We start from the raw sequence: 26,952 nt of genomic DNA, 5'->3' as shown, positions 1-26,952 counted from the left end.
TGGAGCCAAGGTAAAATCAATATGCTAAATATTAAAAACAAAAAAACTTACTTTGGAAATTGTTGAATAAACGTATTAAATAAACTGCATGCAGTCTGCTGCAGCATCCCAACCCATTAAACGCATTAATTGAACTCATTAATTGAACCCAGGTCTAAGGGACTCAACATCAATCAAACAGGAATTTGTTAAGTTTCTGGAAGCAACTTCTGTGGAAACCAAATCACCCATTGAAAGCTGGAGGGGTTGCATAGAGGCTGTTTTTTGTGGCAAGGTCAGTCAGGGAAGTGTGGCCAGATGGGAAGCCTTGCAGTCCCCTTTCTCATCCTCTGTGAACACAAGGTGCCTCCCACCATGCCCACGGGCAGCTAGAGATGAGGTCGATAAAGGAGATTTTGGCTTGGCTTCAGCTGACCAATGTGGGAAAGCGGGAGGTCCTCCCAATCTAAGCAGAGGATATGGGGGCTGCAAGTGTTATCTGTTCACAATAACATCCTGGTACGTGTTGCTTACCACAGTGTTCCCTTCAAAGGTGGAAGTACATCATTGTCAAAAGCAGGAGGACAGTTGGGGATGCCAAACTCAATGTGAATATTGGGTACACAACAGAAATACCAGGTACGGTGTTAATACAAGTAACCAAAAACATCCAGATCCAAGGTTAACTCTAATTAATACAAGCATCAATAAAACTAATGAATGAAAAAAAAATGGTTCCTTTAAAAGTCATTATATGTGCATGTATTAAGAAAGTGACCTCTGGCCTGAAGCAACCAGATGGTGCAGAAGTAGCAGGGTCTGAATGAGCACAGCATAACATCCGCTGCAGGACGTAAACAACAGGTGGAGTAGCAGTCCAAACAGGCAAACAGGAAGCAAGTTCAGACAGCTGTCTTACACTCCCACCAGACAGGAAATATGGGGCCAAATCTTTAGGTTGTGCATGGTTTTTGCTTTTCAAATGCATTGTAGTCTAAAAGACCGAGGAAATAAAGCATACACAAAATAACCCAGCATTTTTATTCAATGTCTAATGTCGGGTGAGAGCACAAGCTTCGATAAAACATAAACCGAGGACTGCTATAGCCATGTAGTGGACCGACTGCTGAATGAAGCTAAAAAAGAAAAGAAGCATCTGGGCCATGTTCTGCTCTCCTTAAGATGGCAGCAATAAGGCCTTTAGAAAAAGAGGTAAAGAACCGCTTATTTCAAGAAGTAGGAAGATGAAAAAAGTGAACTCATTATTAGAAAACATAATGTAAATGTTTGCACATGTGGAGTTTAATACTATTTGCAGTCATCAAGCTGCACAGCGAGCCAAACCTTTGGGGACGTTCCTCCCTCCTCCACCAAACCCCACCCCCCACTAACAAAAAAGAAACCTCCAGGTGCTTTTTCAGAAATATTCTGAATAAAAAAAATAAAAATAAAAAAGCTTAATGTCCTTCTCTGCATTTCACACAGCCAGATTCAGGTATGAGTCTAAGACACACACACACACACACACTCAAAAGCAACCAGCAACACACCAACACACATTTTATAGATTTAGTTAAAACGATTGCAGGTTATTTGAGGATAAGCAGCTCCACCTGTAAAACTGTGACAGCACCGGTGACAAACAGCATGAACACAAGCTGAAGCCAGTAAGTGAATTTGTGTTTTATTTTTATTGGGAACTAGGACACACATGTAGAACTACTTACTGGCCAGGCCATACTTCTAGTAGTTCTGACATGATCTACCTGTATTTACAAAGGACTTTCTTTCTTTTGTCCTCTCAAAAGCAAAAAAGAGCTTCATTGAACATATAATGTTAGAAACAATAAAAAAAAAAAAAGAAAAACAAATTTACATCATACACTTGAGATTTCTTTTTGCTGTTTACAGAGGTAAAAATTCTTATTGTGTAAAAAAAAATTAACAATACAATAGGGTTTTATTTCATCTTTCTTTTAGTATACAAGGAGACAAATTAACAATATGCTTTAGGCACTTTTTAAACATGGAATTGTGTTGTAGAAGTAAGACTGCACTGTGACAGACGTACAGACTTTTTTTGTTTGTTTGTTTGAAACCACAGGTATCCCGGGCTCTTAGTGAACAAGATGATGTTTATTCAGTATTGCCAAAGCTGATGGGAGAGCCAAAAAGGATATGTTGTGGATAAAGAATACAGTGCCACTCCTCCCCAACCCTCCCATGTACTGATACACAGCCTACGTTTTCAGCAAGACACAGTTGTGACTGTAATGTACTAATAATGACACACTATGACTGCGAGGTTGAATGTTATAATTTGGAAAACACAGACATTATTAATAGCCATGTACATTCAAAGACAGAATCGTGCATGTACAACTTTACCAGCTAAACCAGATATAATTTCTTCATGGGTGAACAACGAGTGGACGATTGCAATGACATTCATGGGGTTGGAGCAGGTTCTAATGATTGAGACAGACTATGTACCAAAGCTGCCTCACAGATTGTACGATGCCATTTCTCCCTATAATGTCCCTCTACAATTTAAACACATTCTCTTAATTTAAAAAAAAGGCTCATTTAGACATGATCATATTTGATATATTACAAAAATATTCTTCACTTTCTCTAGATTTAAAAGAACTCACGAAGGTGCGCCTGTCTCACACATAAACGTCGCTCCAGACGCAGTGGAATTGCAATCACTTCTTTTTCTTTTTTTTCTTTTTTTCTTTAACCAAAATATTAAGGCTTCACGTAACATTAGAGATCATTTTGGCAAATGTCCCTCTAATAGGTGTTCCGTTCCATTCAGGCTTCCTATAGAGCAGGATCGCTTTTGAAAACAAGAACACTTTTTCTCTATTAGATTAAAAGTGTTAAAAGCCACATGTCGGATTGGGGAAAGCAGATACTTGTTATGCATTGCACTCCAAGCATAATATACACCATTCCAACTGGGCTTCTTCTACTTTCTCATATGACCAGGCTTCTAACTCAAATGCCAAACTCCATGTCCATATTTCCTTCTTCCTTTTGCTGGTGATTCAACTGACTAAGTAAATAAATATGACAAAAAAAATCCAATAAACAATCTTTGGATATCAATCATGGTCATTAAAAAAAACAAAAAAAATCCTTATCCACTAAACTAATCAACAAAAAGGAAAAAATGCAAAATGTGGTTGTGGATATAATAATCAATCAATTTTAAACATATACATGAGTATACAGTATTTACATATACTCACACTGCAGCTTATGTAAATTTGGCTTAAATACAATAACAACAATACTATGCTGTAATACAATGTCAATGTTCTCATTCCTTTACAAACACACATGCAGGCTTCTGCACTATTACACACACGCACACACACTCACACTCAGTCCCGATCAAGCGCACACTATGAACCTCACTAGAGGTTTAGTGTCTGAGGCAAATATCACTGTTATTATTTAGTAAGTTTGGAGGGATTCAGATAGATTACAACACCTCACAGCTGTTTGCCAAGGCAAACAAACCGGACACCAACTGATTCTGCAATTGAGTGCGTGCACCATTAAAAACAAAGAATTCAAGTTCTAAAAAAAAAAAAAAAATCAGTGTAAAAATATAAAGTACCTGCAGAAGTAATGCTAAATTAGTTGGCTCCAAAAGGGCCACCCCTTTTTTTTGTTGGGGTGGGAGGGGGGAAATGTACGGAACGGAAGAAAATGTTCAGAAGTTGAAAAAAAGGAAACAAACACAGGAACGCACATACACACACATTTATATAATATACATTTATGTATGTACTGTATGTGTGTATATATATATATATATATATATATATATATATATATATATATATATATATACACATACAAACACACACACACACACACACACACACACACACACACACACACACACACAGAACAAATATAATTATATATGGAGAGAAAAGATTTTAAGCCAGTTAAATGCACCATTTTTGTTCTTTTTGTCTGTGAAAAGACAGAAACTTCCCTCCCGCCTCCTGTTGTGTTCCTCAATGCCGCCATTTATCTGGGTGCGTTCACCATGTGATATCTGGGCTGGATCAGTGTCAAGGGTCATGCAGCGGCCTTGTGTTTCCCACCACAGCAGCCACAGGCCACGGCACATCGGTGACAGGCATGCAGTGGTGGGTAACAGCAGAGGCAGGGTGCAAGCAGTGCGAGGCCGAACAGGGCTAGCCAGCGTAGACAGAAACGTTCATCGGCTGTGTCACACGAGCAGGGATCAGAGTAATCACCCTCGGGATCTGACATGCAGTGGTAGAGCAGGCTGTCTGCACACCACATGCAGCTGAAGCGTCGGATGCACAAGCGTGCTGGGTCCGGGGCGTCAGGACAGCGTCCGCGGCCGTTCTCCTCATGCCGGAAGAACACGCCACAGTACACGCAGTGTCGTCGCTCACCCAGACCCTCTTCCTCATCCTCCTTGTGCTTGAAGCTGATTGGCTGTGAAACCACAGCTCCAACCCCGGAGCCTCGGGGAGGGCCCTTGTTCAGTTCCGAGCCTGGTGCATACGGATAGCTGTAGTCATGCTTGTCCAGTGCATCACCCTTGGCAAAATGCACATATGAGTCGAGACCCTGAGCACGTGCTGCCGCATGGCGATAGTCCTCATAGCCTGAGAGCCAGGCACGCTCGCGTGGGTTTATGCGCACAACCTCCTCCTCCTCATCTAGGAAGCTGACACGTCGTGCCAACCTGGGGGCTGCCTGCACGACAGACATGCAAAATGCACTTTTTTAAACAATTGATGCTAACCAAAGTCTGATCAAAATCAAAATGTTAGAAAAACAGTAGTTAAAAAGAAGCAATAAAATATAAAAAAATAGATGTACAAAGTTTGAGGACTACACAGGCATAAATAATTGGAGACTGTTGCCCCATGATTCATATATTAAAAAAGAGGGGTCTAAAGATAGACCTGCCATTGGTAAGAAAGTCAAATGTGTACCAGGAGCACACCTGCACTAACTAAACCCCACACTCCTATTTCCCATTCCCAGATTTGTGCTTTTTGCGTCTCACTGCTTTCACCCACCTGGTCCAGAAAGTAGCGTTCTGATGACCTGTACTGCTCATGGAAGTGACCCAGAATGTACTGATGGTGATGTCGGTGTGGCTCGTAGAAGGTGGAGGTTGTCAGTGGCTGCATGATCTGCTCCTTTTTCTGGGATGAGTTCGACGAGCTGTCAGTAGCAGTCTGCGATACAGAGGAGAGGTGGGAAAAGGTCAAACACAGCTTATTGACCAGCTTTTTTTTGTGGTGTAAATACTGAAAGCAAAACAGCATGAGGATGAGGATGGGTATTTGTGGTCCAAAGTTCCGAAGCAAGATAAGACACATAACCGGTAGGTGTTGTACTGTGTTAAGTGCACCTTTCCATGATCTAATAGGCTAAGCTGTTCTGAAGCTATTTACAATACTTACACAAAACACACTCACACACACACACGTCATTGTAGTGAAACAGACGTGGCTCAACTTCAGTATGCAATCTAGAAAAAAAAAATCCCTTAGGCTGCAAGATTTGTAGAAACTTTTCTGAAGTCTCCCTGTTATTAGAGAAGCTCTAAATGAATACAGGCTGTTTGACTTTTGGCCATTTCACATGAAAGTCAGAGCTCCAGCTGATGACATCACCAGGCAGAGATCTATGGAGGCAAATACTTACTATAGGCAGCTCTTTTTTTGAAAGCGGAGGAGGAAAGTGGGCCTCTGAAACAAATTAACTTTCAAGAGCTCCATTAATGTGACCACATGAAGTGATTACACTAAATCATGACCAAAGGAAAAAGTTACTAATTATACATACTTTGCCCAGCCAGCTTCCTGAAAGATGAAGGCGTGTGCTGTAACAACATGTAAATGTTACTGTGCATGCTTAAATGTGTATGTGTGTATAAAGTCAGGCAGAAGGGAAGTGAGGGTGGATTTGTGCAGAACTGCAGCAGCCACATTCAGTGCCAGGTAGGAGTAAAACCGAAGCACTGAAACACAGCCCTGTTTCAACCTGTCTGAGAATCAATGGCCTCCTCCTCCCTCCCTCATTTCCTCCCTCCCTTTCCAGCCTGGCCACAGCTCCCACATCCAACACGTGAACAGCAATGCAGTCCTTTTTTCTCCAAGGCTACTCTCCAATGTAAACTTTGGCGCGCTTGCAAAACACAAAATATAAGAGTGGTGCAGACGGCCAGCAGCCTGTGGAGAGACAGACAGGCAGACAGACTGGCAGACAGGCAGAAAGGTGACAGACAGACAGGCTGGCCGGATGAGACACAGCCTCAATGATTAGTGGCTGAGACACTGGATGTGCAGCTTCCTTTCTGGCTGCATCACTTGCGTCCACCACTACCGCCTCCGAAACCACCACCTGCCAGGTGAAGCGCCTGCATGTGCAAACACAGCTTCCTGAACATTGCATACAGTCAAATGCACTCCTACACAAATATTAGACTCAAGTAAAATATCAGTAAGGTATTAATGAAGGATATTGTTAGTCAGCCTATATGCACATAGACCTGAGCGCAGGGTAAATATACCTGCCCCTTCTAAACTGTAGCCAGTGAAAGAGGCTTTATAAATGTCCTATTTAGGAGCGAATCACCCAAAGAGTTCACAGAGAGCAGGCTTAAAATTAGATTGATACAGTACAAGAGATTGCCGAAGTGCCACTCAAACTGAACTTTTCCCTTTTTCTGCATCTGAATACAAACACAAGTGTTTGGACAGGGCTCACGCTCTCTCCAGGTTCCAACCAAATCGCTCGACCGAGCAGGCCTGGTCCACGCTTCCCCTCCATGTTCACATCAAGCCTTCAGAACTGTGGGCCAAAAATAATACAGACATCCCTCACAGTGCTGCCAAGATTCTGAGCCAACATGATTTAAATATATGCTTAGAAGGATAGCTGGACCAGGCATGCTCAAGATAATTGAAAACACAGACCCTTCCGAGTGTTTACAAGGCAGGCCAGAAAGCACCAGGCCCTAGTTCCTAGCCCGAGAGGGAAGGATGGAGAACTTGAAACTGAGCAGGAACAAAACAAGTAAGAAAGAACAAGACACAGGGAAAGCAGATGCAGCACATTTAACCAAAACACTCAACCACTTTTTTTTATATCAGTCATCTTTATCAAAGGGCTCTAAAGTAAGTGATGTGGTAGAGATAAAGAGCGACCTCAAAAGGCACATGTGGTTTGACTCCAATTCAAATGCATACCTTCATAGCAAGCACAGCAAATACAGCAGTCTTAATGATTCGCAATAAGTGGCAAAGTTGAAGAGGAAAGCAATATAATAGGGAAAAGTGGCAAAGGAGCTGGGTTGGGGCAAACACATTTAGGGGAACTGCAGACTTTTGGGTAATTTCTCAAATTAGACTCCATTCATTAAGTCTAATAGTCAGAGCAACTAAGCCTGCAGCTTCAAATCATACCAGCTAAATTATGGCCAGCAAAAGCACCACCAAGAGAATTTGTATAACCACATAATGTGTAGAAAAGGCAAAAATTCACTGTGTGAATGTATGTCCTGTTTAGCCTGCTTTAGGTCAGCCAACAGATTTTTAGTGGGATGCAGGGCTGAGCTCATAAAAAAAAAAGAAAAACACTGAACAACTTTTGGTCTAAGCCATGCTGATTTAGGTGTCTGTTCTGGGTCACTGTCATGCTGAAGATGCATTTTACTGCTTACTATGAGCAGCCTGAAAGTTTTACTCTAAAATCTTTTGCAGCAATTCGTTCTCTCCATTTTTATGGAAATCCAGAACAAACAGCCCTAAGCAAAATGCTACCAGCATGCTGCATCATGGGTATGATTTAGTGACATGCTCCATCTCTTATGTTAGTCCTTCATGTCCCACTTCCTTTGTGTTTCCTCCAAGGCCCTGGCTGTAAGCTCCCTATACAGTGAGGCCCTTCTTTCATCTGGGCTTTGCTGCTGTAGCACAGGAAGTTCTCAATCACACCCTTGTCCTTCTCCACCCCCTTCCCCCAGTCAACAGGCAGCCCGAGTCAGAGACACAGCCTTTTTCTCAAACAGTTGTGTGCGTGTTTACCGACCCAACCCGCATCACTGTGTGTGCAGCAATATATAATCCATAAACCCATTTCAGTAAACACTCAGAAACAAGATCCTAAAGTTCCTCACCCATTTTTATAGTGGCTTTATATCTTGTTCATATTTAGTGTATATTTTTGCTCCATACTGCCATAGCCACAACTCTGACGTTTCAGTGTTCCAAAACATGGCTCTTGTCTCTTGAACTAAAACATATCTCTGTCCTACACACCATAGCAACATAAAGTACCATGCACCAGACATTCACACACACAATCTTTGTGTACGTCAATGTTGATTCTCAGGACTGACCTGTCATACATTTTTTTGGTGAAAGAGTGAAGCTGTAAACAATATGCGAGGTGGATCGTCTTGCTCAACCACTGAGTGCACTGTAGGTGACTCATGCAGTGTTGGGCTTTTCTCTCTTTTTCTTCTGTATGGCACGTTATTGTTATGGCTGATGCAACAGAACCATGCGAGGCACGTGTACACGCCCCCACTGTAGCTAAGCACACAGGTTTCACAAGCTTAAAGAATGAAGGACCTCTGCTTTGCTTCTAAGGAAATACAGTGCATAATCAATTCTCAAGTGGCAAGGCCTTCTACAATGTGTGTGTGTGTGTGTGTGTGTGTGTGTGTGTGTGTGTGTGTGTGTGTGTGTGTGTGTATTTATGTGACACACCCTGTTAACTGGAAGCACTTCAACAGTCTTTGAATGACTCCTCTGCCTCATTTTGAATGAACTAAAATAGTCTGGGGTTAAGTATAGGTTAGCTCAGAAGAAATACTTTGGGAGGAATGCACACCCAGGACCTCCCCCCATCCAACACCCCATACACAATCTTTTAGAGCTGTAATTCTGGAACAGCAATATATGGAGAGGTCATGAGCCACCCCAAATTCACCAATGCAGTCCCCCCACCCCCACCACCACCACCATATGGTTCTGATTGGAGAACTGTCCTGAATGTGCATATACCAGGAAAAGGACAGGGATTGAGTTTCTCTGAAAAATTTGGGGTGCCTGGCTGAGCCACTGACTCATTTTGGCTTAAAAATGAGACAGACAGCAAGGGAAAGAGAACCTGTGAGGTTTCCCCTGCACCCTTCACCTCCTTCCCTCCCCCCATACCTAGGCTGCAGTAAATCAGGATGGCAGTTAGCTAGAAGGCAGCTGCTAATGATAGTTTTACAGAGGGTTACAGGAAGTCACCTCCTGACCCCACCTGCTGCTCCTTGTCTACCACGATTGGCAAGAAACTAGCGAGTTTTATTTAAAAAACTAAAACAAAACAAAACAAAAGCAAAAAGCAAAAACGACAGGAAACCTGACCCGTGTTCCGCTACCATCCCACCATTTTTTAAACAAAGGGTCTTCTCTCCTGCTTCAGGGGTAAAAATATCACAAGGACCCGACCTTTTTTGAGATGCTTTACACACATCCAGACAGTAGAAAAAAACAGGAAAAAACAGCTGAAGGGGAAATGGACTTGTGTGAACTATGTGGGTGAGAATGTTCAAGTTAACCTTGCAATCTCTCTGGTTCACTTAAACCACACACAAACACCCTGATTACAATATACTAACAAATTACTGTGGAATTCACTCGTATTGTTAAGCTCTTTTTAAACACGTGTGGGACAAAAGAATGTTCTTTCATACTGGACCTGGCAAACTGTGTGTAAGTGTGTGTGTGTGTGTGTGTGTGTGTGTGTGTGTGTTTTAAAAGTGGCTTACTGTGAAAACATCATCATCTCCTAGTTCAGCTTCATTCTGGAGTGTTGAAGAGGAAGTTGTGGAACCTAAAATGCAACACACAGACACACACACACACACACACACACACACACACACACACACACACACACACACACACAAGGCATGACCGGACAGAACCTCACATATCCTGTCTGTTAGATGCAGTAAGTAAGGGTGGGGGATGGAAAGACAGCGGAAGAGAATGCACACAAAGGGACAAATGGGGGGGGGGGGCGAAAGCTGAAATCCAACTCTGAATGGCCACTCTGAAGCAGCTCTCTGTGGACTGTATCATGATCACATTGTCAACAAACAGCTTGTGTACTCTTTACAGCTGGTATTTAGTTTCTCCATAGGCCCATTAGTCTTCAGACCAGACAAAACGTTGAGCTTCACAAATTCTGTATATTACATTAAAACCTGCTATCCACAGAAAGGTAAAGAATGGCTTAGTTGTGTCCCTACTCTCACCACACTACCTTCTGTTATGTCCTCCAGCGCTTTCCGTACCCCTCGGTCAAAAGCACGGGCGTCAGCAGGACTCTGGAACGTGAGGCCACACTTTCTGTTGTCAACCTTCCAGTGATGAAACGTGGGTGTGGCCTTGGTGTAGATAAGATCTTTCCTCACAAAACATTCCAGGACCACCTGGCAGACAAAACACCACTCATCACCAACGGTCTACCAGCTTTTTAGCACTGCAATAATGATGTAGCAAACTGCACAAAAAATCCGACAAACTACACTGGGCATGATGTGGAAATGATGAAGCTGTGTAGGTAGAGGCATAGTGCTGGAGTAGTGAACCCAATATAGTTCAGGTTTCTACCTGCTTGTCTTTGAGGCGCTCTCCATGGATGAGGAAGTCGCTGTGGCCGCTCAGTTCAGCGGGTGCCACCTTGCACACACCAACTCGACTAAGCCCTCCACCTTCCTGTGCTAACCAACCCCCACTCGAGTCATCCCGGGTCATTACCACCGCTTTGACGCGTACGATGTAACTGTCACTGAGAGGGGAAAAAAAGAGAAGGAGAGAGAAACAGATGGTTAAATAGGACCAACAGTAACCAAAGGCTTCTGCTAATATCTTCAAGATACTTTGGCATAAGACTTCATTAACAATTTATGAGAACTTTGCATTAAATCATGGATTGAACACATTTAAAATGTACTTATCCATTAGGATTTACAGTTATCTCACTTTATAGTACTGAGAAGTTGAGTATTAAGGTGCTTGCTCAAAAGCCCAACAGTGGCAACACTTGGTGGTGCTGGGATTCGAACTCATTACCTTCATTTCATTAGCAGAAATTTATGAAATAATAACGCAATTTAACACATTTCACAGAGAGAGACTAAATATTTGAAATAGATTATTACTCTCCTCATGCATGTGAGCAAACTCTGCAGTCACTTCAGTTCATCCAGAACTTTACACAAAAACAAAACAGAGCAACTGTGTTATGTCGCACATACCAATGAGGCAATCGGGTATCAACACAGACAGCATGTTAGTTTTGAGAGTGACCGTACAAACCCAGTGAGTGGAAATGCTACTTGTGGCCAAGAGACAATAACACAGAAGGAGGAAAATAGCTCCTGTTGACGTACTGCACAGGAACTAGTCAAAACGCTTAGGTGCCATTTACTTTTACATTCACTCAAACAGCTCAGCAAGTCCTCTCTCCTGCTCTTCCTCTGTAATGCTTAGCAAGCCGAGAGTCAGCCTTGTATGGTAACCTAATTCAATGTCTTCAATAATTAACTAGATTGAGCAAGAGGAGAGAAAGTGAAGGAGAGAAAGAGAAAGAGAGCGAGAGAGCGAGAGAGCGAGAGAGAAATGACGGAAGAAGGTCTGGATACTACTCGCTCGCTTAGGGATGACTCAGAATGATCAAGCAATCAGTCTTTTTAAGGAAACTACCAGAAAGTTTAGTGATCAACAAGTATTAGACCTACCGTATATATTCAAATACGTAGTTAGTACTATACACTCAAACACACAAGAAACACACTCATTTAACTAAATAGCCAATCATGTGGCAGCAAGGCAATTCACATGCAGACATTGGCCAGCAGCTTTTGGAAGTGCTCAAATCAAAAATCTAAATTAAAAATCTCTAAAGAATGGTCAGACCAGGCTTTGTACAATTCTGATGAGCAGAAAAAGATCGCAAAAATGCACAAAACCTTTTGAACCTTGAGGTGGAAGGGCTACAAGAGCAAAAATAAAAACATATCATGGTTCAAAATTCAAAAACATTCTAGTAAATATTGATTTTAGGCACATAAATTGCAGGTTCACAATTTGGCACTAACAAAATGAATTCATAGACCCAACCAGGCCGTTTATACAAATAAACAATAGCTTGAATGGCACAGCCTATTTGAATATGGTATCTAATCATGTGTACCCCTTCATGACCACAAATGATCATCTTCTACTGGATACTTTCCACATTATAATGCACTGTCAGAAAGCAAAGGTTGTCTCAAACTGTTTCATGAATGTGCCAATTAGTTCAATGCTCCTCAGTGTTAAAATGATCCTATTTGTTTATATTAGTATTTTTATTGTAAAGCCATCTGTTAATGGCTCGTTATAAAAGGTGCTGCAAAAATAAACATTTAATATAATTTTATATATATATATATAAATATATATATATATATATATATATATATATATATATATATATAAATATATATATATTAAATATAATTTAATTAATTAATTAAAAAGTTTTACCAGTAATAGGATTGCGCAGTGACACTGACAACCTGTTAATGGAAAGGGGACAGCGGTATGTACTAAACATTACCGAGGGGGAGAACAGAGTGGCCATGCATCAGCAGCTCTGGAGAAAGCATCCAGTATTGCAGCGAAGGGCAGAGAGGAGACTGCACAGAAGTATCCACACCACCACCAAAATTTCTAATGGAAACACCAGTATTGCCTCCAACAATGGAGCTGAAGCTTTCAGAACAAAAAAAGAGTTATAAATGGATAATGCTTGGAGAAGTAGTGGAAATATAGAAACACTGCTAACATTATTCTGCCTCTCTTATCTGTCTGTGTGAGGAGTGTTAGTGTGCTGATACACCCACTCACAGCACTACCTATACAGCACACGCTCAATAAAACAAAAAAGAATATACCATTTTGTCAGGTTGACAACACTGCTTTCTGCTTCAAATGCAATAGAGTTTAACTGGGAGAGGCATTACAAGCAAATAATTGTCAGTTTGTTTCAAGCTTATGCATAGCTAGATAAATAGCTTGCTAGGCTAATTCTTTTCTTTCAACAAAATATTAAAAAAGCATGCATTTTAGGGCAGATCTGCTTGGAACCAATTGGCAATTTACAAAATTAGTTCCTGAAACAGACATACGATAAAACTTGGAGAACACATGACTTGTCACAAATGTAGCAAACAGAGAGAAAATGTCAGCAATATATTATATTTTAGATAGATAGATAGATAGATAGATAGATAGATAGATAGATAGATAGATAGATAGATACAGACAGACAGACAGACAGATATAGATTGATGGATAGATAGTGTGTTTGTTTATGCCTGTATGTAAAAGAGTGAGTGTGTGTCGCCCCGAGTGAGTCATCCATCCCATCTGTGATGAAGAATTTCACAAAAACACCTCTTTCCGCTTTTCTTTCTCATCTTCTGTTCTGGAGCCATCACCCACTGATGGCTTTCCCCTGACAGGGCACTTGTGCCAAACAAACACACAGAGGGTTCGAGATGATCACTGAGCGCTACAGCGCCAAGTGCATCCTGCCATATATGCTTGTTTAATTAATCGCTTTACAAGCAACAGTTACCAGTTTGGTGGAATATAATCTGAAAATATTTTATACCTGGTGAGAAATCACAGGGTAGTACAAGTCCAGCTGCAATTCGAGTTTATATCGACAACAATCGCATTTCCAGCCACTAAGATATCATTGCATAATACATTGGTGATATAAGGACAGGATTCATTATAGCCATCTTTATATAAGTAATCCTGCCCAGGATTATGCAAACCATGTTGCAGGGAAGCAGGCTGAAACAATGTTCAGTGTGTTATTATAACCATACATACAAGTGTGTCCTAAAACAAAACTAAATAGAAAGGAGTATACGAAGAATAACAGGCAAAAAAAAAATGTGGAAGATTTTGTGCAGTCTGTTTACTGCTAAAGAGAAAAACAGGCTTGAAGGCAATCCAGGACAAATACAACAAGAAAGCAGCGCATAGTAGTTGGGCAATAAACAACTTTCTTTTTCAATGACTTTCATATGTTCTTATAAGTGTCACTGAAACAGAATAGTTCTCATTGTGTTACACTTTGTCTTTTACTATGTGAGGAGGATTTTTTGCCCTTTAAAACAACGTAGCACGCAGAAACATACTAGAATTAAATACCCGGGTACCTGACGCAACATTAACATTCTCGTCCTGGAGGAGGAAATAATTTACACTGCTTTTCATTATATATTTCCAAGACAATTTCATATCAATGCCTTAAAAATCTATACATTTTATTTATATATTTTATTTTACATATTTTATTAAGTAAAAAAATAAATTCAATTACATCCACACTTTTCTTTATTACTGCAATCAAATGCTATAACTTCTTCCTCAGAGATCAGATACGAAAACAATTAAACAGACAGATAAACATTTATCAAGACAGGTATATACAAAGAAAGACAGAGACAAAACTTGATCCTGCATTTAACATTTGCTAGATTGCAGCCACAACCAAATAAAGCCGCATGCAGAAATGCTGATTTAACTGAGAGGCAAAATCCTCTCAGAACAAAATGTGATAAATCAGGTCTGTTTCATGTCATCATGAAAAACAAGTACATACTTCCAGGTATAGCCTAGGGCTAGAGTCGATGTGTATCAGCAATAAGCTTCCACAAAAACACACAGTAAATGATTTAAAACTGCAGCACATACAAGATCTCTCCTACTCACGTTTACGCTGCATTTCATTTGCCATTTGTCATTCTATATCTATCCATTTACATCAACACGGGAAGATCTTTGAAATTTTTTCGCCGCGAAGGTCGTGTCAAAGATCAACATGAAAAACGTACAAGCTGTCGAAATGCCTTGCAGGACAGAGTGGTACACACAAGGCCACAAGCCTGCTAGCCATTCAGAGCATATGCGTATCCTTACAGTGTTGTTAATCTTTCCGAAACTCAGAACTACTCGGTTGTGACGCGAAACCTAAAAAACGGGTGTTATAGTGTTTCAGACCTTTAGCAAATGCAAAAATCTCTCACACACACACACACACACACACACACAAGTATGCCCACACACACGACTAGGAACATTTACAAATTGAACAGAAGGAGTCATGGCTAAAGATGCCTGCAAATTCATATCCACACAATAATAGAAACACTCAAGTATTTAAAAGTAACACACAGAAAGTCCAGTGCTTACTACGACAATTACTGTCATTATAGCATGTTTTTTGGATACCAGGACTAATGCAAATACATTAAATTTTATGGCACATTATACAATTTGTTTGTTTGATGTTTAGATACAATATACGGACAAACATTTGTCCATAATCATGAAGAAGGTGTTCAATAGGGTTTGATCTCTATAACAGTAGATCTTCCACTCAAACTCTTGTAAAGCATATCTTTATGGAGCTGGCTTTGTGCAAATATCTCATGTTGGAACAGGTTTAAGTCCTCTAGTTAAAGTTAAGGAAAAATTTAATGTAATAATTTACTGCTGATGTTATTTGCTGCTTTAAGATTTAGTGTTTGTTTGCACGGTTTTAACTGAATCCATCACTATGTCGTAAGCAAACTGATTGGGCAACATGATGCTCGCGAGTCACGACAGAACAGATTCAGTGCGACTGTCCCCTGTTAACAAATGCAGTTTATACAATAGCACTTCATTAAACTATACCATTTTCAAATGATGAGGATTGTGCAGTTTTTGCTTACCGTGTTAATGTTTTGCCTTCATCTGTAACACCAGTGTGTTTCCATGCCACACAAGCTCCGCTTTGCATTACTGGCAGGTTACATTCTTCTTTGTTGCATTTAATATAAAATGCTCCCATGACTTGGGACGCATTTCACACATTTCTTGCTGCCAGTTGACCCTGTACTCTCCGCCATTTCGCAAGCGGCTGCTTTATCTTGCCGTCATGCTAACCAGTAACTAGGGATGCACCGAAATGAAAATTCTTGGCCGAAACCGAAAAAGAGGAAAGCAAGGCCGAAAACCGAAACACCAAAAAAAATTGTGCCAATTATTATTACCATTGCATTTATGGCTATGACTGTGTACTAACCTTACTGAAATCAAGGCATTTCAAATTACAAATTATGAAAATATTTATTTATAGCACATTGCAACAATGCACAGGATAAAATTAATTAAAATTCAAACTTAAATGTTTAACTTAAATGCACTTTAATAACAATGGTCTGCTGAAAGGTTGTAAAATTAAATATGTTCTTTCAGAAAAACAAAGTGCATTCAGAACAAGTGCAACTGCTTAAAGATACAACAATACAACACTATCACTGGGAAACTTCCTGCCTTTTCAAAAACGTCTGCCACAGATGGAGTGTGCATGCTCGGAGGGGTTTTGTTTTTCTGTGCCGTGTTCCTCTAATATTCAGCATAGCGATCGGGATGTTTGGATTTCAGGTGATAAATTAAACCCGACCTGGAGAAAGTCCTTTCAGACGCATTCCTTTAGAAATTTCGCGATTACATGTTTTGCAAACCGCTATCCGTGGGTCTTTCTCAGATATACTGAAATACGTCCACACCGACAAGCACGTGCAGGCAGCGGTTTCTGTTTGCGTCATCACAACAAACTGTTTCGGCCGCGTTTTTTCGGTGATCAAAGTCTTTCGGCCGAAAACCGAAAATGCGCTTTTGGGCAGCCCAACTAATCGATAACAGCATTTGTTGGCAACAAAATTTATTATAAATTATATTATGTATTAACGATTATTATCGATTAGTTGTTGCAGCAATAAATATGATATACATTTTAGTCATGAAATGAAAAGAGTAAACATACTTTCATGCTAGGAATTTAGCATGTCTTATATAGAATTAAATATAAAACTGAAAATTGTGTAGGATCTTCCATTTGTTTATGTTTAAAATAAAGATTTAAAGATAACGGCAGTTTCTATAAGTTATAGTTTGGTCCATGTAGTGGTCCATGTTGACAATCTAATTACACAATTCCTGCAGACATTTCCCATCTTTCATGATGCGACTCTCCTGTTTTACCATATCTCAACTGTGTTTTATTGGATTCGGATCCGGTTACTGAGAAGGTCACTGAAGAACATGAAACCAGTTTGAGATGACTTTCACTTTGTGATCATGCTGGAGGTAGCCATTAAGTAATGGTAAACTGTGGTGATGATGGGGTGCACACATGATCAGCAGCAATAGTAGGATGTGACATTCAGAAAATGCGATTCATATTGGTATTACCGGGCCCAGAGTGCATCAAGATGTCAAGATCAAAATGTTTCTCACACCATTAAATCACCTTTACCAGGTTTGGTGAGCCCTGTGGCCACTGCAGCCTCAGCTTCCTGTTTTTGACTGATAGACGTGGAACCCAGCATGATTTTTTTTTGCTGATGTAACTCATCCAACTTAATGTTCATGTCCTTAATTGCACCATTTTGAGAAAACTCCCTGGAGATAAGCAGCTTTAGAAACACCTAAACCAGCACCAGCAATCAAACCATGCTCATGCCATTTTCTCAAATTTCATTTGAACACTACCTAAAGCCACTGACTAATTTTATGCACTGCTTCCAGATGACTGGTTGATTGAATAAATGCATGTAGGTGTACAGGTGTTCCTTAAAAAGTGCTCAGTAAGTGTACACAAGGCCAAGTTATTTGGTAATTTTAAAAGGAAAATGCCGAAGTCAGCGGGACAAAACAAGAAGTTGTTGCTGACCACTAAATTCCAGAAAACACAAATGTTTTTCCTGAATAACCACAGGAGGAGGAATGGGGATGTCCACAGGACGACATAGTGATTGTTTTCAATTGTATGACAGTTCTACTGCCCGGTTTGCCTACGATGACCAGGCTATGACTAAAAGGTATGTTCTTTTAAAATACAGAATTGACAGGAAACACCACAGAATCCCCTGTGCATGTGGTGGAATCGAGATTCTCATGCATCAGCGAAGGAATGAGAAAAGAGAAGTCAAGGTGGGAGCTATGAGACTTTTCCCTCCATAGTTGTGTTTACCAGCTTATTTTCAATAGCAGGAGACTTCCAGGTCTAAAAAGTCTATTTTTGCAGTCATAAATAAGTGCCACTACAACTCCAGATCAACAATAAAAAGAATATGCCTATAGAATACCCTGTTTACTGGAATTAATCAGGAATAAAGATAAACTCCACAAGAAATTAGTTCAGATAAGAGTCATGAGATATACTGTTTTAATGCATTTTAAAAGTTTTTTATATCTCTGAACACACTTTAGCACCAAATGACATTAAAAACAGAATCAGACACTTCGGCGTATTAGTCATCTATTTATGGAGAACTTTTAAAGATGGCATGCAGCAATTAATGACTGTTTCTGGTCTGGCGAGGCTGAGAATGAGTAGGCTTGTTCTCGGTTAGTGGATTAGGCAGAAGGTGGTAGATGGCTGCACAGAAACACAGTAGGCTTATTTTGAAGTCCTGCCAGTAGAGGAGGAGAACCTGAAGCACCTTTGAACCTACTCACTCCTTTGTAGGGAGGCTGTAAAAAGAGTAGTGATGCTTGCGGTTTGAAATAATTTCATTTCGATCTACTAGTCATTGTCTTTCTTTTGTGTACACAAACTCGGTGCTAAATTTTTAACCGGATACTTGACCTCCTTCTTCGTTTCATGCTCTGACGATTCCTCGCTTATTAAGCGGTAGAAGAAAAGGCTGGACATTTTGGTGACTACGATTACACAATCATTATATGATGCTCTGTGTACACACTAAGAGATCAAAAATACAGGCCAGAAAAAAGGAGTAATCATGGCGTTCTACGTGTTAGTAGGAGGCTTTAAGTAAGCAGCCCACAGAGCACCCTTCGTCAGCCTGCACACCATGGCACTGATCACCCACATGTGTGCACACACCCACACACACTCCTACACACCAGAAACTTGCAATTCGGAACAGCATCCAGCCAAACCGTCTTTTCTGTCCACGGAAAACAAAAAGACAGCCACAAGTGCTGCAGCATGGGGAGGAGACGGAAAAAGAAACCAAAAAGGAGGGTAAAAAAAAAAACAAAAAAAAAGCAACAACAACCAAAAAAAGGTTAATCACACAACATTCTAGTAAAACCAGACATGACCAGGCTTACCGGCTACTCTCATTCATCTCTGCACATCCAGTGGTGTTGCTTAGGGCATCGGCAGAACGAAGAATGGAGGATAAGCTCGGCCATGGGCACTGGAGCCTCAGTCCTTGGTGTGCACAAGCAAAGCTTCAGCTATTCTCACATACGACGAATGATTCAGTCTCCTTGACAAACACGGCAAGCGGTGGAGGATGAGTCATCGACAGGCAGCCATTCTGCCTTCAGCCGCCGGCCTACAGCCTAGTGCAGCTTTCGTTCTCTTTACCCCTATATTCCTTCTCTCTCACACTCCCTCTCCGTCCCTCCCTCACTCTCTCTCTCTCTTTTTCTCTTACTTTATTCCTCTCTTGCAATCTCAAGAGAAGATTGAAAGAGTATATGATCTCTACAGCATAGGTCCAACACACCTACACCTTAAGCTAAGGCTGCATCCAATGACACCCACACATGCTGTGGGAGGTGCATGTGCATCTGTGTGTCCGAGTGAGACAGAGATCAACCTACCATGAAACAGTGCCGACTGTGTACCTCCACATCAATCCACCTACATGCCTTTCTGAAGCCTGTACAATCGACTAAGCTTTTAATATTCCATACAAAAAGTCAGAAGAAGAAATTATGGGAATACTTATATTATACTTATAGGAAAAAAAAAAAGCTTGTAAAAAATAAAATTACATTTTACAATATGCAATGTCCGACGAGATAAAAAAACCCGATCAGTACTGTGTCAGTCTTTAAAAGCATGTAAAGCACACACACAAATGCCTGCACCTCAGCTTCAGAGGGCACACATAATTCTAAAGCATAAATGCAAGCCTTACATGTGCCATTATCTGTGCTCACGTGAACCATCAGGAAACAGCAAAAAAAGTGCCAAATCCAAAGAAGGAGCTTTTTTGAGAGCCCTTCTAGAAGGAGTAGATCACCATGATAGCCCGAGTCAAGCAACCTACAATAGGAGGCCCATTTTTTATGTTGCCAGCTACCTGTGATTGTTTTTAGGTTCTATCTACTAGCAGTCTGAGGAAACCTTTAAAGCCTCCAAGTACAACATAATTACTCTCACAGAAAACATTCCGTGCAAGTAGATGGCTTTAACAAAAGATGGAACTGCTAACCATCCAAAAGATCTCCCCCAAGAACCCCCACCCCTTTCTCCCTAAGAATACATGAGACTGGAACTTTTAAACAGCATGGAACCAGTCAGTTTGAAATGGCCCAATTACAAGGAAGTAGCAGAGATCACAGCCCAAAAAACTATTTCCCTGAATCGAGAACATTTGAAAGATGTATTCTGTCAGTTGTTCATTATTCACCCCGAAATTGATGCTGGCAAACATGTGAACAGTCACACAAGGATGTTGTATGCTTTCCAGCAGACACACACTTTAGGAAAAACAAGTGCAATATTTCAAATTGGCGATATACAACCCCACTGACTACCAATTGGGATTTGTCCTCTTCTGCAATCATGTGCTAATGATTATATGTTCAACTTTCTTAATAAAAAGTAGGATTTTATTTAAACAGTTGGAACTACTGTTAGTGCTTTTGTAGCCACAAAGCCTAGAAGGGCCATTTCTGCTTTACCTGGAGACGGCATCCATATTGGGACATCAGTGCAGCCAATATTGGAGAAAAACAAAAAAGCAACCGGATCTGATTCTCTAGCAAATTCATCTTCCCAATGTCTAAGTGGTTATAAAGATTTGGACAAAGGTTTGTGGACACCTGTCCAAAAGTCCATATGCATTTTTGAACATTCCATTCCACATTACTCCCCATTTTGCTGTTATAATAATTTCTACTCTTCTGGGAAGATTTTCCACTAGCTCAAGGGCCCAACAGTGGCAGCTTGGTGGTGCTGGGATTTGAACTCATGACCTTCTGATGAGAAGTCCAACATCTTACCCACTAACCTACCACCTGGAAAAAAAACATTTGCACGTTTGACATTCACTACAGTACAATGGTGCCAATAGCCACTCAGACATAAAAAAGCACATCAAAGAATCTTTTCTAAGTTTAATGTGCTCTGACAAACAAAATACATGCTTTCGTGGAGGTGTCCATTTGTTCTTTAACATGCAGAGGTGGGAAAACGCCTCAAAATAGCCACTTATAGAAAGACACCACAAACACACTATAAACATGTTTGAGGAAATCCATGTGAGAGGAGAGTATTTTTTTTTTTTTAAGCCCCCTTGCTCTGCAGATAAACTGGAACAGCAAATGTTAGAGAGGGAGGAAACAGATCTTAAAATCAGTTATATAATTTGTGGCCACAGAGCACATGCTGGGAGGCTCAACAGTGTCACTGCTGCAGGTGTGCATTTTATTTACCTCCTGCAAACTGGCACGATCAACAAAGGTCACAAAAATCAAGCGACTTACAATGATCTTATTCATACAACTGAGCACTTGAGGGTTCAGGGCCTTGCTCAAGGGCCAAGCAGTGGCAGCTTAGTGGTGATAGGATTTGAACTCACAGCCTTCTGATCAGAAGTCCAACATCTTATCCACTGAGCTAGTTTTTAACGTTAATTTATTTTTTAATATTAATTCTATAAATCTTGCTGTCTGTAAATCACTCATATAACTAGTTGAAAACACATTCCAGCATTAAAGATACTCAGGACACAGCCTAAGTGCCATACCATGCAGGGTGTGAATGAAACACTTTATACAGATGTAATAGTTGATGCAACCAATTTTTTATATAAAAATATAATTAGTAGCTTGTAGTCAAACTAGTGGACCACTATTTTCTAAGTAGCTGCAACCAAAATCTATGTTTGCTGCACCAATTGCTGCATGAAGGTTTATTTTCCAGGTTAAGACACAGGCAACACAAATTCTGCATCATCACCAGACATGAAAAGAGACACTAAAACCACAGGCAAAGATGGGGTGGAAAGCCTGGGGCATAGTGGCTTCCGCCCTTCTTGGCAGGTGAATTGAACAGTTGTACCAAACCTGATAAGGGCAGACTGTTACTTCCTTAGATAAGGCTTCACTAACCCTGCCTGGCCCACTCACAACACTAATCCAGCAGCACAAGAGGGGGAGAACACACACAAATACACACACACAGGGAGGGGGAGAGAGAGAAACTCAGTTATTCAGAAAACTATCTGCTATTATTTTTCTGTATTTCCCTGTTTAACACCAGATGCCCGATTCCACACACTCCATGCGCTAAAAAAAAAAAGGAGGCAGACAGTAGCACTGCTATAGGGTACAATATCATTTCAACTATCGTCTAAAGCAATTTCACACAACCAGAATGGATATGGATGGTTTCTGTTATGAAACTCTGAAACTCATATCACATGACAGGACTGTGTATTTCACTTATAAGAAATGAAAAGATTTATTTTCTGTAGAACTATAAATGTTGATGCAGATAATTCAATGATCTGTGATCGATCAACTTCTGTGTTGCTATGAAAAGTGATAACGATGTCACAGTTGGTCTGTTGACACAATGAAACATTTCAGCAACCACTCAAAGCAGGTGTTCTTATTTCTACATTATAAGGAAGTAAATAACTGTATGTTGTGCAAAATCAAATGTTTTTCACCACGCACAAATGTCAAACTTTACAGATTGTAGGCTGTACACTAAATGCTGACCAATATCCCCAACCCTACCCCCACACACTTGAATAAGACCTAAATCTATTATCTAGGGAAGGCGTTAACTGCTCTTACTGACCCTGGACTTATTTTGGAATGGCCGCTTATAGAAGTGAACTAATCAGGATGGCGGTGCAGTTGCCACCAGAGGACACATACACATTACCATATAAGAGTGTCTAAATGAAAAGGGCCTTCTTTGCTATGGCGAGGCTTTAAAAAGAAGGGGGTGCAATTGTAAAGGAACAACAGGTTCAATAAAGCACAGATAATGGTTTCCTGTCTGGGACATGACTGAAAGACTATCAGCACACACTCCCAGCAGAGACCATGGCAATGGGTGGAGGGAAAAAATGACAAAGCACTACTCATTCTGTAAGAGAAGGAGAGCCCTGTTTTACAGCAGTGGAGTGGCCTACACAAATAAACCATCACATTTTACTACTCAACTTGACCAATAAAGTTTGAGGAAACAATCAAATTAAAAATTAACAGCCTGACTGGTTGGGCAAAGAACATTTCGGTCCTTTCTGCTGTTCTACTTAACTGGAATTAAATACAGACTACAAGACAACATGAGATCATACGGATCCACTAATGAGATGAATGGTAGTACTTTAAAACTTTTTTAATCACATTAAAGAACCATTCTGCTCAATGCACCTTTTATACTCATTTGGATTATTAAGGATTACTAACTTGCAGTTCTAAAACCCCAGGCAACTGCCTACAAAGGTCAAGATTCTTCCATTTTCATTCCATATTAGTGCTGACTCACGTAGTCATTAAACAGGACCCAACTTTTAATTGGCTTTATCTGACTAATTATGTAAACTTAATGTGTAAATTGTATAAAGACATGCCTCAGTTTACAACTAGTCATATAGTTGTATCAGAGTGAGTTATGTCAGCTGTAACTACATGGATTTCTCCACTTAATCATTCAAGATATTATTTTTACAATGACCAGAAGGCTGTTAAGACCAAGTGAGTGAATGTAAAGGTTTTAACAAAAGTGGGTGAAAACAACTTTTTTTTAATTAAACGATTCATTCACACCATTCTGAACTGAAGAACATTATATGCTAAATTTTATTACAAAGGCTAAATACAGATTTAATTAATAGGATGCAAAATATGAAAAATATACTCTGTTAAAACAGTCAATGCAAAGGCAGACAAGGAGCAGGGCAGTGCTTCGAATTTCTCCCAGCATGATGTGTTTATCATGTAACTGGAAGCAATTTTTTTCCCCCACAAACACATTAGAACAGCATTATGTCAAATCTAATTCTAGTTACAATGGAAGGCTATTTGTACAAAAGCAAACCTTTAATGCGTTAAGTTTGCATTTATTATGCAAGCCGATTGCAGAAAACTTAATTTCGTTCAACTGAAAGGCAAAAACAAAGTGATCAGTGCACATCTAAGATAAAAGAGGAGGCAGAACGCATATCGCAAATCATTTTTTGTATGTGAGAACACTGTAGTGTGTCTTGATGTGTCTGAGGTGAACATTAAGTCTATATCAATATTTCTGTCAGACTCATGAATCCTGGATTATCTCTATATCGATACAGGTTTTATATGGATATAGGACCTTCATCCAGACAGTAAGGTTTGTACAGCTGTGAAAAAAAGTCCACATTAAATTAAATTCGAGGTCAGGCCCTGTGAGTCACACTGAAAATGAGGATGTGAAATCAATTCTTGCTGCACCGGACTGCCCATGGCTGCAATGGCCTTTAGCTGAAGGTCATTTCTTCATCATGGTCTTCCTCTGTCCCAATCCAAGCACATCTCGGCGTTGAGGGGAAATGCTGCCAGGACTGAACATAAATGGCACGACTAGCCATAGTGTGGATGTTTGTCCATGCTTAGCTGTAATGTAACCCACTCTTGATTAAGCAACAATGTTTAAGTCTTATTTATTTTTTTTTTTTACAAATAATAAAAAAATAATAAGGAAACAAATGAGATCAGGTCAATGCTAAGTGATGTAAGAAATATCCAGCCACATGCTAGCATAACACTCAGAGCTAATTTATACTTTATACAACAGCCTACTGTTTCTCTTAACCAGTACACAGGAAACTTTTTCAAAACACAATTCGAAAAGAATAATTTTATATGTATTTATAAATATATATGTATATATAGTGTGTGTAAATGATATGTTATCTTTATTTCATATAATTGTGTTTTGGATTCGCTTCAGGAAACGTAAAAAAAAATTAATAAATCCGTCTATTATAATAAATAGCCGTGTTCCAAACCGAGCACTGACACAGTAGTAGGCACAACCAGTAGGCTGGTCGCATGATTCGGTCAGGTTCTGCACGCGCGTCGTCCTACTGAATGGCGCGCGGCCCCGACGCTTCAGCTCTTTTATGAATGAGAGCGAGCGAGCGCGAGGGAGGGGAAAACACACCACCCCGCCGCTGCCCTCTTCTGTCCGACCAAACCGCCTTCATTCAACACCAAGGCCTCGGCGTTTGTCGTCCCCCCCCTCAACGCAGCCAGTCTTTTCTCGCGAGAGCTGCGCGTTGCACGTATACGCACGAGCCATACTCGTAAATCGGTTCTACAGAGCTCATCAGGGCCTTACGAGTAGAAACTCGAGTCTGGCTTTACGAAGTCATATGCACCTTAAAACTAACACACACGTGTAAAAATATATATACACAACAATTAATAATCAAAGTATTCCTTAAAAATATCCATCCAATAAACAACCTACTGACGCACGAGCTCGGAATAAAAATCTGAACCGAGGTTTGGATGCAAAGCCAAATACACGTACTGGATTTGTGTGCACGTACACAAGAGAGAAAAAAGCTCGTGCAGCGCAAAAGGCACCAGGAGATCGTTTTTATGAATGGAACACTGTATGCAAATGAGTGCGATTCAAAAAAACGGGGCGAGTGAGGAAAAAAAAAAAACAAACACAAATGGCTCAACTGGTCCTTTCGGTTTTCTGCGCGTGCAAAAAAATGGTGCATAATAGCACAGGAAGATCCAATGGAAAGAATCCTCTCCTTTCTCTTTTCCGAGAGAAAACTGTGCGCAGGTGAAGCTCGGGAGACGCACGATCTGGAGAGACTGTTGTTTTTAGGATGATTAGTAAAACGATATTGAGTTGAAAATGTTTCCGAACCGCCCCACACTCTCAGCCCCTTCACCCCATTCCCTCCCCTCTGGAGGAGAGAGGGCCCAGTCCCCCCTGCTTTTTTCTCCTCTCCCTCTGTGTCAATACACAACATGTAACCCGAATATAGTTTCTTTCCCACTCACACCTCGGAACGGTTCCCACTCACACGGGTAGATGCGCGACCAGCAACCGCATGTAAAATAACTAAACAGAAAAACTAAAAACACACAGTGTACAATTAATAACATTAAAATTGGTTATTCCATAAGCACTTACTCGTTTGTGTGTGTTTCTTCAATCATTTTCTCGTTTCACCTAGCACAAAATCCCGCAACGGGTGCACTCTTTCCGTTCGTCATTTTTTCTCTGTGCCCCGAAACAGATCAGTCACATATCGCACTAGTGTCACTCGTCCAGACCTCTGTTTTTCTTATCCCGATTGTTTTGTTCTCCTCTTCGTGCCTCCTAATGGCTTTTCGTCTCTCGATCGTCTATTTTTTTCTCCTGCGGAGTTACTGATAAAAAAAATAAAAAATAAACGGTAAAGGACTTCAGATGCGAGTGGATCTAAACCTGGGTTAGTTTGATATTGTATTCTTATTTTATTTCCTGTTGCATTTGCATGGGTTCCGAGCTTGCCTTGGTGCTAAATGCGCGGTTGATGTTGCTGAGGGTGGCCCCGTACGAGCCCCATCTCTCATTACTCCATGTTGGATTGTGCAGCAGAGAAGGCGAGCAGGCGCGCGGCGCACAGCACAGCGGAGCAGCGCGGAGCGGAGCGCGAGCAGGGCGGAAGTGTTGACGTCACACCGCGCACTAACAACCCCCCCCCTTCAACTTGCAGGCTAAACGACCCCCGGCTGCATCCCAAAACCCCCCCCCCCACGCAGATACCCTCACACC

General features: G+C 40.7%; 1 protein-coding gene across 2 annotated transcripts; it reads right to left on the bottom strand.

Annotated features, from left to right (window-relative positions):
• Window positions 1-1,651: 1,651 nt before the first annotated feature.
• On the bottom strand, window positions 1,652-26,850 carry spred2b (sprouty related EVH1 domain containing 2b). 2 transcript variants are annotated; one of them, XM_046875472.1, is made up of 6 exons: window positions 26,326-26,850; window positions 10,677-10,854; window positions 10,327-10,495; window positions 9,827-9,891; window positions 5,067-5,228; window positions 1,652-4,737 (listed from the first exon to the last, which is right to left on the bottom strand). In XM_046875472.1, the coding sequence occupies exons 1-6, from the start codon at window positions 26,349-26,351 to the stop codon at window positions 4,084-4,086; spliced, it is 1,254 nt and encodes a 417-aa protein (XP_046731428.1). In that variant the 5' UTR covers window positions 26,352-26,850; the 3' UTR covers window positions 1,652-4,083. The 2 variants fall into 2 exon arrangements, with proteins under 2 accessions (XP_046731428.1, XP_046731437.1); XM_046875481.1 differs by lacking the exon at window positions 26,326-26,850 and adding an exon at window positions 19,260-19,451.
• Window positions 26,851-26,952: the final 102 nt, after the last annotated feature.

The sequence above is a fragment of the Silurus meridionalis genome, chromosome 2 (genome assembly GCF_014805685.1).
Source record: "Silurus meridionalis isolate SWU-2019-XX chromosome 2, ASM1480568v1, whole genome shotgun sequence".
Taxonomy (NCBI): domain Eukaryota; kingdom Metazoa; phylum Chordata; class Actinopteri; order Siluriformes; family Siluridae; genus Silurus; species Silurus meridionalis.
Note: the sequence above shows the minus strand (reverse complement) of the source record. Positions and strands in the feature narration are given on the sequence as shown.

What these genes read in the sequence shown, in the direction of transcription:
- spred2b (XM_046875472.1), bottom strand. Translation starts at nt 26,351, where the DNA reads ATGATTGAAGAAACACACACAAACGA. An exon ending in GCTGGAGGACATAACAGAAG is followed by an intron (nt 9,892 to 10,326) that starts GTAGTGTGGTGA and finishes GTTGCATTTTAG; the next exon opens with GTTCCACAACTTCCTCTTCA. An exon ending in GAGATGATGATGTTTTCACA is followed by an intron (nt 5,229 to 9,826) that starts GTAAGCCACTTT and finishes TCTGTATCGCAG; the next exon opens with ACTGCTACTGACAGCTCGTC.